Source organism: Somniosus microcephalus, chromosome 6 (genome assembly GCF_052327205.1).
Source record: "Somniosus microcephalus isolate GS21.2 chromosome 6, FLI_Smic_1.0, whole genome shotgun sequence".
Lineage (NCBI taxonomy): Eukaryota > Metazoa > Chordata > Chondrichthyes > Squaliformes > Somniosidae > Somniosus > Somniosus microcephalus.
Window position 1 is genome coordinate 224,106,674 of NC_140992.1, and position 13,903 is coordinate 224,120,576.

Genomic DNA, 13,903 nt, shown 5'->3' on the forward strand with positions numbered 1-13,903 from the left:
TCAGTGCCTGTATGGAATGCCAATCTAATTGTATCTTCCGGATCCATTCACGTCCTAGTAGTGGTGGTCCCCCATCTGGCAATACATAAAAGTCCATTTTAGGTATTTCCTGGCCTTTGTATATCACTTTCACCCTTATTTTTCCTTTGGGGTAGACTTTTTGCCCCGTATACATCTTCAAGACAATCTCTGTAGCTTTCAAGGGTATATGTGAAAAGAGCCGCTTGTAGTCCCTTTGGTTTATGACTGTTAGGGCTGATCCTGTGTCCAATTCCATTTTCACTTGGACTCCGTCTATCTTGAGTGTAACCCAGATAGTCTGGTGATCCTCCGTTTTGGTTACCTTGTGTAGTTTCAGACAACCCAGCTCCTTGCTTCCGGAGTCTGTATCACTTTTCTGTTCATCTGAACTACTGTCCATCACCTTATGTACCTTTTTGTACTTCTCCTATGGAGATTTCTTGCTGTTGGTTTTCTTCCCAGACCTGCAGACTCTTGCTATGTGTCCTGCTTTTCCACACTGTCTGCACACTTGGTCCTTGAACCAACAATCCTTCTGGTCGTGTGTTGTTCTGCCGCAGCGATAACACTTCCCTGTTCCATAGGACATTTCATTGGTGCCATATTCTTGCGGTCTCCGTTGTATCGCTGCAGCGCCCCTTGCGGCTGCTTCGTGTGATACTGCCATGCTGAAAGCCTTGTCCAGCGTAAGATCCTTTTCTGATAGAAGCCGTTTCTGGGTTCCTTCACTTTGAAGCCCACACACAAACTTGTCCCTTTAACGTATCTGCTAGTCCCACTCCAAACTGGTAGTGTTTCGATAGCTTGCGCAGTTCTGTTAAGTACTCAGCATTGCTTTCGTCTTTATGTTGGTTCCTTTTATGGAACTTAAATCTTTCTGCTATCAGCAGCGGTGTGGGGTTTAAGTGGTCCTGTAGGATTTCTACTATGCTTTCGAAATTCTTATTCACGGGCTTCTCTGGGGTTATTAGGTTTTGCAGTAACCCATAAGTTTTTGCACCCATGGAATTTAACAAAACCAGTGCTATCCTAGCATCTGGCACTTCATTCGCCCTGCAGTACACCTCAATACGTTCCACATATGTCGCCCAATCTTCGACTTCATTGTCGAACGTAGAGATACTGCCACTCTTCGGCATCCCTGGGTGTGATTTAACTGTCAAAAATGGCGTCTCCCGCGCTCTCCCTTCTTCTCCGCTGGCACAAAATGGCGTCTCCCGTGCTTTCCTTTCTTCCCACGCTCGCCCTTCTTCTCCGCGGCTCAATGGCGTCTCCCGCGCTCTCCCTTCTTCTCCCCGCAGACACTGTTCAGCCCTTGAGCCCTGGCTGTGATCTGCACGTTTTTTTTTTTTCTGTGCGCCTTTCCCGTTTCCGCCGCTCGGTCCTGAACCCGGCTGCTGCTTTACCCTCTCTCTCTCTCCGTTTTGTTTTTCCTCGATGCCGCTCGGTTTTCAACCCCCGGCTGCGCCCTGTGCGCTTCACCCTCTCTCTTACCCCGTTGACGCTGCTCGGCTTTTTCTCTGCCGTCGGTCGGCTCCAGCCGCCGCTGTCCGGGAAGGGTCTGAGCTGTACCTGTTGTCAGTCTGTTGCTGATCGTCGTGGCTGGGGAACCAAGCCCGGCTCTCCACAGCCTCCCCTGCGATGTTCACTCTCTGCCGGACGACTGGGCGGTTGCTCGTGGTCGACGCCCGTGCTTCTGGCCTCGACTTTCTTCCACCGCCCTCCCGGAGCGAATCCTCGAAGGGAAATGCAGAGTTGCAGGTAGATTCGAATCGACACTCGTCGCCACTGTTAGATCCGTGATTCTGAGAGTATGATGTTTTTCAATAACTACACGGATGCTGTAACTTAACAATCAACAGGTGTTTACTGGAGTAGGGTAGTCTCAAGACTGGGGGTACAGAGGCATGCTCAAGGCTTATATACAGGTGTGGTCACTGCCGGTACTACAGTATACAGGAGCTGTAAAAGTAGTTCTCTCTTAAAGATACATACACTACACCCCCCCCCCCCACCACCACCGGATGCTTAGAAGCAATCAAGGCCTTCAGCAGCCAGAGGTCCCAAACCCAGAGGCGCAATATGGCCTGCAGCTATGCTCAAATTTCTGTCCCTTTATGCTAGCACTAGGCCCTGCCAGGTAATGGCCTGTACCATGGGTGCCTCCTGGCCCTGTTCATAGCCTGGGATAGGAAATATCAGCACTTCTGGTGTAACTTCAGGTATACTGCTCTTGTCCCGGGCTGGGGCAGAGGGGAATGCCTCGAAAATCGGTTCCATTATATTTTATTTTAGCCGAAAGGTAGAATAGTACCAGGCTTGTGAGGAATGTCAACCAAAACCAACTATGCTCCTGAACATTTGAGCAGGTACTTCCATTAGTGTAATCAATGCAAATTCTTCCATTACTATTCTTATTCGTGACATTACCAATCACTAAAGCCAGCATGACACCACAGGTGGTCCTGAAGTGAAAAATTATAGGAGCAACCTCTCTTTTCCCTAAAAAAATTGTACCAACATGGTTAATGATAACAAAATTGAGCTGGATTGCTTTTGGTACAAGGAAGTAGTCATTCAAAAAAAGTGTAGTTTTTAAACTAGATCTGAAGATGTTGTACCTCCAAAGGGGTAAGATCCAAGAATGGTTTTGTAAAATAGCATTATGGTGAGGCCAAGCGAGGCTCATTTTTGTCTAACTCAGTGATGGCAACATTCCTGACATTTCATACTAATTGCTTACAAAATGGCCATTTACAGTATGGATCAAAGACTGCTTATGGGGGTGGTTAAACAATAATTCTACTTGAAACACTGGTGGGCCTTGATTTTATGTTCAGATAGCAGAAGACTGCAAGGAAACTTTGCTATTGTGACTTTTATCAATTATTGCCTAAAATGTCCTTTTAGATAATTCAAAAACACTTGTTTGGTAAATGGTAATGCAGCAAGTGGAGAAAGTATATTTATGAACAATTTTCATTCAAATAGTTTCGCGTCCAATGCCTGAACAGTCACCTATGGTGTGCCCAGGCTGCCATCCTGGACTCCTTTTATTTAACATCAGCATACTATGTCTTGGCCATCTTATCAGAAAACATAGGATCAACTTTCACATGTACATCGATAATACCCAACCTTACCTCCACCACTGAATCCAAAGTTGTCACAGTTCTATTTGATTGCTTCATTGATATCAAGGCCCAGGTGAGTTGTAATTTCCTTCAGTTCAAAGTTGGCAAAACTGAAATCATCCTTTTTAGCTCCCACCAGCACCTACAATCTCTGACACTGCTTCCAATAACTTCCCGGCTGCCTACTCAGGCTGGATCAGATGGTCTGTGGCTTCAGTATCTGGTCAAACACATATCTGCTCAGTTTCCAGTATTGCCTTTGTTTATTTACGTCCCTACTTCTCTCCCTACACCAGATCATGCACTCTCATTGCCCCTATTCTTGCACGCTCCTCTGTCTCCCTTCTACGCAGCACAAGAAATCTCAAGTACCTTGTCCTCATATATGAATCCCTCAGCAGACTTGCCTCTTTGTACTTGAATTATCTCCTTCCTGAATGATCTCCTCCATCCACATGTCCCAGCACCTATCATCTGCTCCTCTGACGCTGCCTCAGTGTTTCCTACTCCTGGTCCACCACGAATGGCCGATCCTTCAGTCACTAAGCCCCCACCCTCTGGAATTTGCTTTCCAAATTACTCCACCTAAATATTTGAAAGTAAAGCATCTCAGAATTCATGCCAATTGGCTAGTTTCAAAATTTATTGCATGGTATCACAATCTACTCCAACTGGATATTTAAAACAATATCCAGTAGTTACAATTAAACAATTTTAATGCAGCAGTGCAGCAAAAAGAGTCGGGAACACTGAAAGGCATCACAAAACCCCAAAGCAACTACTGAAATGCATCTGCTAGAAACTTGAGCACTGTATAAGCCGCACAAAGTCCAGTCATTTTGCAAAATAATCTGATTGCTTCCTGCTGACAGCACATTTGTCTGCAAAATAATTAGCAGAGACAAAAGTGGCACAGGGACATCTGGCTTAGCCGTCAGTCAGTTCCCCAGCAATCGCATAGAATTGGACGTTAGCCCCCTGGTGGGAATTGATTCGTCTACCTCCATCTGCCTGCTGAATCAACTTGATTTGGACTCTTCTCACTCTCATTCCAACTAGCACCAGCATCCTGCCACACAGCAACAACTTCTGTGTTGGTCAGCAATCCAGATGTCAGGGCTTCCTGATCAGCACCAAAAATGGATTCAAAACTCTGGCAGTCACAACAGAGAGCTCATGCGCTCAGTGAGGTTCGCTGCTTCAGAGTCGGCTGGTGTTGCCTGGGTGGGATTCTTGACAGTGTCAAATGCAGCTGCTTCTGCTGCTGGTGGGATGGGTTTATAGTGCAGTGGCAATTGAGTCTGCATTTAGATGCAGGCATTTCACATGTAGGGCACTGCATTTCAGTTGTCAACTATCAAAGCAATTTTTCCACCTTGCAATGCCATGTGTCTGTCAAAAGGAAGTAGTCACTCTTCAGAAAAAAATTGCGCCTGTCAGCCATTCTCTCTGTAGACTATAGGCAGAGTAACATCATGATTAAAACACTGGGGGTTTCTAGAATTCCCAGTCACCAGCAGCTTTCTTCCCCCCCACCCCCCCCCAGTCATGCTAGCAAAATCCACAATGGTAACTTGCCACTTAGCAATTTTCCCCATCTGAGCATTTTTTGTACATGAAAGGTGGTGTTCTGCTTGGCTGCAGCTTATGAAAAGAGCAAATTGCATCATCAGTTATAACGAAGTAAATTTTCAGCTGTTTTATCATGCCTCCAATTGTTACTTACCTCCTGTGTGGACCTGGACTTGATAGCAATGTGGTTTTTGAAGCAGCTGATCCATCATGGATCTGTTTGGTATCACAATCGCTGTTCAAAAATCTGGGACAACTTAATTTGCCTCTTCCAGCAAGGCTAGGTCAGATTTTTTTTATTATTCGTTCCTGGGATGTGGGCGTCGCTGGCAAGGCCAGCATTTATTGCCCATCCCTAACTGCCTCGAGACGGTGGTGAGTCGCCTTCTTAAAGCGCTGCAGTCCGTGTGGATCGGCCAGCAAGGTTAGCTGCTCTAGCCTGCTTTAGCCAGATGAGGTTCAAATGGTCAGGATCCCTTTGGAGGGAATTCAATTTAGAATTAACCAATAATTCAAATGAACAAGTTTGAAACAAACACATTTTCAATGGGAGGCTATTTTTTCTAAACCAGATTGCAATTTGGATCAACAGATACTTTGAATTAAGCAATTTTAAATGAAGAGTAGATTGAATTTGCAGTTACAATGAGAGTATCAGTGAGCATACTAGTATCCTATATTTGAAACTTGTAATGCTTCATGCTGTTAAAACTTTGAAAGGTTGGTCACCTCTGCTTAAGTATCAGCACTGAAGAATTAAATCAAGGTCTCAATTTGCAAAACAAAATGAAGGAACCTTTCAGTACAGGAATTTGTTGGACACCTTCCCAAATACATTTACAAACTAGTAACAATTGTTGTTTTGAAGCAAAGAAGCCCAAGGCAGTGTTTGCAATGGTATATCTTGTTACACATGCAAATCCCATATGCAGATGACTTCTGCTGATACTGACTCCTCTCACACCAACTACTACAAAGAAGAGTTCAATTGCAAGTCACATGAACACTTCAGCATTGGGTGTGACAAACATGGCAACTGAGGGCAGCTCTTTCAGTGACTGCAACGGGATATTGAATTGCATAGTTGATCTCAGAAGTCTTGGAACAGGTACAATGCTGGAATATTCCAGGGCTCACCTAGAGTCTGGAGCCAATGAAGTTAGTGTCACTGGGAAGTTGCAGCCATGTTTACGTCTGGTTCTGGAGCAGCTGGTTGAAGTGAATATTTGTACTTCAATGAATAGTGTCTTGAAATTAGAATGTACATGTAATCCTTAGACTATGGTGTCATAATTACAAACGTTTATTGAAGGCTGGCGAGAAGAAGCAAGACCATGTTGTTCTGGTATCATTGTTCACCACTTGAAAATGAAGTATTTGGGGAACTTTTCCTTAAGTGACATGGCTATGACTTCTCGGAGTGAAAGGCATAACTGTTCATCACAATTTCTCTGATCCTCATTGTTGTTTAACCTCATTAATCAAACTATCTTGGGTCCAATGCTCTTGTGCAGAAGAGCATGAAAGGTGGCAATGTGCAATTGCAGTTCATTTTTACAAAACATTCTACACCCACTGAGCTCAAGAAATTAACAAAACTCCACTAGTCGCACCAGCTTATGAAAGTCTGGTTGATGGGATTTCCTAACCTAGTACTGCACCTGGCTGGAGACCATCAGCTCTATTGACAGGTTGGCAAACAGCCACTTGGATTAATTCCCAGGGATCCAAATACAGCTGGGATTCCAGGATGCCGGTGTATCTAATGTGCATTAAGGGCATAGAATAATACTTCACCTACAATGAGGTTACTCAGCACAGCTCCCTTCTACAAACTAGGGTCTTCTGTGGAGCAGAAATATTAGTAACCTCATATTCTCAAGAGTATGGTTAGCAGGGTTCCAGTTATACATCTCTTCAGCCAGAAAGGGCAGCAAAATTAAAAGATTGGAATGCTCCTGCCATTACTGCAAGTGACAGTAGTGGAGTATGGCCAGATAATTTGATGTGTAAACAGTTTTCAAACATGTATACCATACAAGGGTTGATACTTGGTATGGTTTAAGCTTTATCCTTCTCTCCTCCCCTTGGGACTCTGATGTCACTGATGAGAGCGATGCCAAGTCATTGGGAACAGTTGAATTTCCCTACACCCTGGAGTATCTAGGGGGCACTCTTCAATGCATAATGGAAAAGATAGTACGTTCCATCTCATTTATTCAAAAGGGTGAAATGTCCCTGATGATTTTCCCAGTTGGCCAACCGATTGCATCTGAAATAGAGCCTGAAGAATAAATATATATTTTTTACAATCAACTTTCTTCCACATGAATTATACTGATTGACAATTATGCCATCATTTATCATATTATGACCACCTGTTGTGATTTACTTCTTACGGGTAGGGAACAATTGTGTTAATGAAAAGAGAGGGAACAATTGTGTTGCTTTCACCTTGCTGACTTCAACAAAATAAACAAATGGATTGGCTTTTAAATTTTTTTATTGAAGTAACTACCTTCAGTATTATCACAATTAAACAGCATTATTTTAATACAAAATATATTGCAACAACCCAGACTTGAATTTTTCCAATGAGTTTCATGAGTAAAAAATTACTGCATAATTCAAGTTTTTAAAAATTGATTACTGAATATCAACCTTTTTACAATTGAATGTCAGAACAAGAAACTCTCAACTGAAAATACAAATTTCAGCTGTACTTTAAGCCAGCCTTTGTGGGCGTCTGCTCATTTTTTTGCTGAAGCTTCTTGGTAGGCAATAAATCGCCGTAGATTAATCTTCACATTGTCAAGGACCAGTCGTTGATCTGGACTGAGGTTTCCTTTGCCTTCCTTTTGGATCTAATAAAAAGACGTTTTCTATTAAAAATAGGCTTTAAAATAGGTGAAAAGATATTTTTATCTTTATGAACTTTTGTTCTACAACCACTTTATAGAACATCAAGATAAATCACTGCACTACAAAGCCTTGGTTAAAAACTTTGGCGCTTCTTTATAGAAGTATAATTATCATAATATATTTTATATCAATTACCCTTGATTTGAAAATTGGTTGAAAGGACTTCAGGGCCTGGACTAACTTCATCTGTTCGGCTGCCTTGTCTGCCTCTTTCCCATCAGCAAACATATCAATGATGGCGTCCAGGGCTTCACCTACTACCACTAGTGAGGAATCCTTCGTGACTACTTGAAGCAAAAAATTCCCCATCATCTGGAATTAACAAACATGAGAAGATGGGAAGATAGAAAATATATATACACGTAGGCAAACTGTGGCATGAACGATTTGTAGAAACAAGCAGGAAAATCTTTTAAATAATTTTGTAAGCGAGTTCTGCAGAACTGTGGACATGCTTCAATGTATTTTGCAAAGGGCACTTACAGCTGACGAAAGATTATCAATTGCATAAATATAAAAATAAATATTTACCACTAATTATGTAGTAAATTGCCAATTTTCATACTGCTACATAGTGGGTGCACAAATTATGAAATAGAAGGTTTGCACATCTTTGTTTTTGCAATTTATGCATAATTGAACATGTCACTACAATTTAGATTAAACTCAGCCACAGAGTTGTGAATACAGGTTTATTATGGGTATATTCTTTTCTGATACCTTTAGAGTTTCAGCTGTGTCATCTCCTTTGGCGAGTACATTGCCACTAATTCCCATCATGGCAACCACATTGACTCGAGCACTGGTATTTTCGCACTGTGCTCCTGCCTCACACAGCATCATCAGCCGCTCCGCACTCATGCACTGCTGTGTGTTAGAAAAGAGAGTGTCAAAATGAGGTGGGTGCTAAGAGTAGGGTCAAGGAAAAGTGTTGACCAGCAGATCATTCACCTTTACTACTTCATAAATAGAGTTATCAGTTAGCTTTTACATTTAAACCAAATAAACCAATACTGTAAAGTATATATAGTAAATTCAGTTTCATTGGCTGAGGTGAGTTTCAAAATGCCAGACAAGCTCATTAACTAGATCAAAATACAGAAAATCTTTCTACCTTCACTTAGTACAGGTTGACTATCCCTTATCCAAAAACCTTGGGACCAGCTGTGTTTCAGTTTTCGGAAATTTTCGGATTTCAGAAGGTATTATTTCAGACTGGGAAACTCTGAACATTGAACATTAAATTAATTTGGTAAGTAGTATTTGTATTTAATATAAATTTTAAAAGTTCAGGCTACCTCTTGCGACTGTTCCGTGTCTCATTCCCCTTCCTGCTTCTCTGTGCTGCCGCTCCCAGTCTGTTTACAGCTCCCCCTGCTCCGTATCTGAATTCCTTGACTTAGCAGGGGTCTGGGGCTCGACTGCCGCCGCCAGTTGTGGGAAAGCCGGATATCAGCTGACTCCTATGCTAAGCTGGCCCGCAAATCAGGTCAGAAAAGCATCGGCCGCGTCGGGTCATGTTTGGCGCCACTCGGGTTACGTCGTGCGCACGACTTACGCTCCACAAAAAAACTTCGGTTTTCAGTTTTCAGAAGTGCGGATAAAGGATAGTCTACCTGTAGTGCATTTCCCTTTATATTACGTTTAGTTTTATGATATTAAACTATATTACTATATAAGCATGACCGTCCTTGTGATGCCACAACATTGCACATCTAGATAACTTTGTGCTGGGCATCTGAATTCCTGCACACAGGGATTTTTGCCGCAGTGCAGCTGCTGGGGTTTTACTTTAATTTCCCAAGTGCAATATGGAATCAGATAGATCATCTAACTCTTTGCTTCTGTCCCAACTTTAGCGCTGATGTTAAGTCGAAGCAGAAACATACCTATACAAAGTTAAGGAATGTTCAAATGAAGAAAAACAGAGTTTTTAAATCTCTTGGACTAATCTCACTTTGGGTAGATAATGCATATAAAATTTATTTCATTCAAATCATGCCTTGTAGACTTAAACACACCCAATTCATATCTGGCACCTCAATAGTCTATAATGATGCCTGCAATTTGTAAATGATCTTTTATTTATTTGAAATACCTTTTTAAAAGACAGCCTTTGAACGAATCAGTGCTCAACTATTCGATCTGCAGTAACTAAACATAAAATGTCTTACTTGAGGGAGATTTTGGGAAGCCATTATCTGAAACAATGACCTTATTGCACTAGTCACGGCCTCTAAAAACTCTGAATCCTTTGGCAACTCTGCATCAAATACAATTTAAAAAAGAGAGATGTAAAACACAGTAATTACATGAAGCAAACAAACTGAGTCTCATTAAACAATCTGAACCTCAAGCAATCCAAATTCACTGCAGCATGGCTCTCGTTATACAGCACACCGACATTATGGCCTGGAGTTTCCGCGAGTACCGGGAAATCAGCCACACCAAGGAGGAATTTTAAACGCAAGTTACGTCGAGCATAAATAGAGTTCCTGCGATCTTTGACGTTGGTTTAAAAAACATTGCGTTGGAAGCCGGCCCTACCCACAAAACTGGCCACGCCCCCAGATTAAATTAATGGGCGCAGCGAGTTTCCGCCGATTGGCCTGCTTGGGACCATTCGAGGAGGCTCTTCAAATTAAGCTTTTTTTTGGCGCAAAAGCATTAGTAGGTATGTTTTAAAAGTTTTTCAATATTTAAAAAATTAACTTAAAAAAACTGAATACTGTACACCAATGAAACTAGTAAATGGTCCAGTATAGTTTTTTTAAAGTCATTTTCAGTTATTTAAAATCAAGTTACTCACAGGTGGTGGACTAGACACTGATTAAAAATGTTTATTTTTTTTGTGATAAACCCATTTTTAGCTATCAATAAAACTGCACCGGGTTACCATTCCTAAATACATCAAGGAATATATTTTTAATTTAATTCGTTTATGGGATGTGGGTGTCGCTGGCAAGGCCAGCATTTATTGCCCATCCCTAATTGCCCTAGAGGTGGTGGTGAGCCGCCTTCTTGAACCGCTGCAGTCCGTGCAGTGAAGGTACTCCCGCAGTGCGGTCAGGGAGGGAGTTCCAGGATTTTGACCCCACGACGAAGGATCGGCGATTTAACGCAAAGAAAAAATATTACGTTCTATTTCGCTGCCCGTTTGCATTGGTTCATGGAAGTTTTTAATGTTTGAGAGCATGCAAATGAGTTTGAGTGGAAACTTGAACCGTCACTTCACTTTGCAAAAGTCGCGCAGTTTCAAGCGCAATTTGCGCCCACAGGTGGAAAACTCTAACCCAGTGATTTTTATTCTTTTTATTTTGCTTTTGAAAACTTGACTAAAATGTTTTTATGCTACCTATCATTCATTATTAATGACTAAAGGTTCCCTTTATAAAATGCTTATAAAAACGGTTTGTCAAAAGATAGCATGACTTTCAACAATCAAATGTGACTATGGATTCTGGTTAGTGACCGTCAGGAATTTTAATGACAGCCAATATATGTCATGATTCATATCAAGACACTAACTGTTTTGCTTGAACAGAGTTTAATATTTTGAAAATATGCAAAAGATAATTTATAGTTAGAACATGGAAAGGACAAAAGTGGAAATATTAAGTACTTAACTATAGCTATTGTTATCCAAATAACTCACCTGACTGAGAGAAAACAAGCTCTGTAAGGTGCTGTGAAAGAGCCTGAAGTGCAGCTGGTCCTCCAAGCCCCTCCACATCCAATACTGATAAAAGGTTATGTAGGCAGGTCAGGGCTCTACACTGTATTCGCTTCATTCTACACAAAAAAAAATCATAGTAAAAGATCCTAATTTTAAGACTATAAATGGCTCTATTAACTTACTGTACAACACAAGGCTTTTACTTACTTTGCAATCAAATGTCGCCAAGATGGACTTTTCATGCATGCATCTACAGTAACACTATCTGTGAGTTCAGTCTTCTCCAGAACCTAAGGATTTATCAGTTAAGACAACCATTATTCAAAAGCAGAGCAAATTATCAGCTCTTGTGCATCTACCAATGCCTCTTTTCAACCCATCACTGCCAGGACTTAATTCATTATTATGCCAAATATTTAATAGATCTGTACACACAACTTACTTTCAGTTTCACGGCTGTAATGTAAAAAGTTTTACCACATTAACCTAACTAATGTTCTATGTGAACGTTTTGAAGATTCACACTCACACAGCAAGTGAGAAACACTAACAAGATAACAGTTTGATTTCTATGCTGGTAGAAGATTCACCCCAGGGAAGAGAAACACATCAACTCATGCCAGCTACATAGCATGCACAGTAATTGTTGTGGTGTAACTTGCCATATTCTGGAAAAGGCAATTTAACAACACAAACTCAGGACAAGGATATCGGCACCAAGAAGGATGCAACACACAGATCCCTATCAAAGTGCGTTATCCTTTAACATTACGTTCATACCTGTTTAATTTTATGTTGTGATTGCAGGCAGGTATAGTATCGATCAGCAATAGCTGATGGAGTTGACTAGGGTTGACAGATGGTGCTGCCTCACTACACTGTTAAACTAATCAATGTTCCTTGTTAATAGCTTCATTACTGCCAGTAAGTCTGACTTCCTGACATACAGCAGTTACATGCAGTGGCTCTGTGCACACTTCCTAATTTTCCAATTTCCAAGCTTTGATTTTTAGAAATCTGCTTTTTCCTAAACCAACCACTCACAGACAAAAACTGCATCTCATAATTGCACAGGTCTTATCTGAACAGTCTCTACATACCAAGAACAGAATTATTAAATCTATATTTAGTGAAACTTATCCAATGTGAAAAATATTACCTTTAAATCTGGCTATTTAGTGAGTTGATTAAATATTAGAATGTTGACAGTTTTTTGTAAGATTTAACAAATGAAAAAATATTTTCCCAACACAAGTGTTACAAATGGTCAGCTCGAGCTCTTAAATTACATTAGATGAATGGCAAACATGCCTACAGTCATTAAACATTTTCACAAGACGCTTATTGCTTTGAAAGAAAAGGTCAAAGCTCTTGTATGATTGGAAAACGGCTGAACAGCACTTTAAATTTTTTTGAAGTTTTGGGCAGACTTGCCTTCAAGTATAATACTGAAAACTTGAGGGGAGAGAGGGTTGATTTCACTTGAACCAGAGGCAAAATGTTGAAACTGTTAATTCAGAAAGAGACAGGGAGGCATTTCCTCTACCCTAAACTGAAAGTAAAGATGACTCAGATGAGAGTCAGGTAGCTATCGTGTAATCACAAAATAGGTTCTTGCTACTTGAGAGGATAGCAACATAACTTTCTGAAGTCAACTATCAGTCAAAAGCAGCTTTATACATTTTAGCCAATAATGCTAATAAGGTTTGATTCCATGATTCCCTTTTGTAAATAATTCCACCCCATCATATGATGATCAAGAGCTTCTTAATTGTAGATAAGAACAAGATGGTGCAATGCAACCTGCAGTTAGTCTTTCTAAAGGTCATTTATGGGCCTGCTGTTAGACGTGCCCATGCTTTAGTACTAAAACCTATTATTTTATGCTTTACCTGTGTCTACATTTAGCTGAATGGGTTCAAGTGAAGTTTGATCCCCATGCCTCCACCAAGATCGTTAGTAGCAAACATGAAGGCCAGCCTCGAATACAATGGCCACAAATCAGTTGTGGCAGACAATACAAAAAGAATGTTGTTAGACAGGTAAAACATACAGTATAGCAAAAGGTTAACTAAGTTATGAGGAATTCAAAACATCCATAACAAAAATTTATATTCTAATTTACTGCTCAAGAGCACTCCAAAAACAAAATGAAATATCATTCTAAAATCATGGTCAACTGGTTTGTGGATTCACCTTTTTGGGAATTAGGTAGTTCATGAGTGCAGAGAGGACTTCTGCAGACAGGCAGAGAGGAGAAAACAGTGTCCCAGCCGCTTCAGTCATTGAGTTATCACTTTCATCACTGCTTGACATTTCCTCCCATTCATCATCTGAAGGATCTGGGTACAAACAGGAATAAAAGTGCCAAAACAATAACATTAATTAAGATAATTACATTTATGGTTTAATTAAATTCACTTGGTGATTGATTCCAAATTAAGTGCATAATAATTTCGTTTCATTGTCTACCATGTGGTGATGACATTTTGGGAGATTTCTGTATTATATTTTTATGCAGCGTCAGATAGGAACAATACAATTTTTAAATAGTTTCAGCTAGCTGTATGCATGAAGG

General features: G+C 40.8%; 1 protein-coding gene across 6 annotated transcripts in view; it reads right to left on the minus strand.

The window, feature by feature from the left end:
- Window positions 1-7,212: 7,212 nt before the first annotated feature.
- The window catches only part of heatr3 (HEAT repeat containing 3), a 45,407-nt gene continuing 38,716 nt past the window's right edge, over window positions 7,213-13,903 (minus strand). For 4 of the 6 annotated variants that reach the window (XM_085991474.1, XM_085991471.1, XM_085991477.1 and 1 more), the window contains exons 9-15: window positions 13,522-13,667; window positions 11,533-11,615; window positions 11,305-11,441; window positions 9,824-9,912; window positions 8,370-8,516; window positions 7,785-7,961; window positions 7,213-7,591 (exon numbers count right to left, since the gene is read on the minus strand). In XM_085991474.1, the coding sequence (XP_085847600.1) occupies window positions 7,478-7,591; window positions 7,785-7,961; window positions 8,370-8,516; window positions 9,824-9,912; window positions 11,305-11,441; window positions 11,533-11,615; window positions 13,522-13,667 (893 nt within the window). In that variant the 3' untranslated portion in view covers window positions 7,213-7,477. The remainder of the gene's footprint in view (window positions 7,592-7,784; window positions 7,962-8,369; window positions 8,517-9,823; window positions 9,913-11,304; window positions 11,442-11,532; window positions 11,616-13,521; window positions 13,668-13,903) is intronic. The other 2 variants (XM_085991472.1, XM_085991476.1) reach the window with 1 other exon arrangement.